This window comes from Penaeus monodon, chromosome 24 (genome assembly GCF_015228065.2).
Source record: "Penaeus monodon isolate SGIC_2016 chromosome 24, NSTDA_Pmon_1, whole genome shotgun sequence".
Classification (NCBI taxonomy): Eukaryota; Metazoa; Arthropoda; class Malacostraca; order Decapoda; family Penaeidae; genus Penaeus; species Penaeus monodon.
The window spans coordinates 15,564,047-15,565,020 of record NC_051409.1 but is presented as its reverse complement, the minus strand read 5'-3'; the positions used below and the strand labels follow the sequence as shown (position 1 = coordinate 15,565,020).

The window sequence follows — 974 nt, the reverse complement described above, 5'->3', positions numbered from 1 at the left end:
CCCACATCCCAAGTCTTACCGACCCATATTTGTCGACCCAGACTCAATCACACCTGCCAGTCCCCCAGTTGCAATGCAACTTCAACAGCCCTCAGCCCACCAGACCACACATATGCCCACCTCCCGGCTTTTCATCAACCAGAACGATGCAGCATAAGTTGGTGTGTGTGCCACAAACTCTCAAATCACCGAACCACATATTTAACTCTTCCCCCCCCCCTTTTCCCCTACTGGGACGATGCGGTCTGGGTTGCAGTGTGTGCCTTAAACAACTCATTAACTACCAAGCTGCATATCCCCTTTTCTCCAGCAGGACGCTACAGTCTGGGTTGGAGCGTAGGACAAAAAAAAACATTCCCCTACCCACCAAGCTATATATATAGCCACCTTTCCCTTTTCACCCACCAGAACGATGCGGCCTGGTTGGGGTATGTCATAAACAACCCTTCTCCCTTCACGCCACGTCTCCAACTCCCTCCCCTCGTCGATGCAGCCTGGGTAGGAGGATGTACCAAAAGCAACCCCCAACCCACCAACCCACATATCTAACCCCCCCCCCCTCTGTCCCCCACCAGGACGATGCGGTCTGGCCTCGAGTGCGTGCATCGCCATGTCACCAAGTGCTTCGACGAGACTCGACAGCGGGTCATCTACCAGCTGTTATCGGGCACGGAGAGCATCATCGACAGCTTGTGTAATAAGGGATCTTTTCGAGATAGTAAGTGAAAGGCTACATTTATAAGAGTTTTTTCCATTCTTACAGGAAGAGGCTTTCTTTATAATGGATGGTAAGACGGGGATTAATTTTTACCTCTGCCGAAGGATTTGTACTTGATTTCATTGGTTCAACGATTTCCTGGCTTCGTAGTTAGCACAAAAAAGCTACTGACAGTATGTACGGTTTATTTATGGGTGGGTTGCCTGTGGTCCAGAGCTCGGTTGGATTTTAAAGACTCCATACATGGACTGGTGAA

The 974-nt window shown here is 49.9% G+C and overlaps 1 protein-coding gene across 1 annotated transcript in view; it reads left to right on the top strand.

Moving 5' to 3' along the window:
- Positions 1 to 974, top strand: part of LOC119588875 — a 33,291-nt gene that overhangs the window by 9,267 nt on the left and 23,050 nt on the right. The window contains exon 3 of the mRNA XM_037937513.1: positions 576 to 718. Coding sequence (XP_037793441.1) covers positions 576 to 718 — 143 coding nt within the window. The remainder of the gene's footprint in view (positions 1 to 575; positions 719 to 974) is intronic.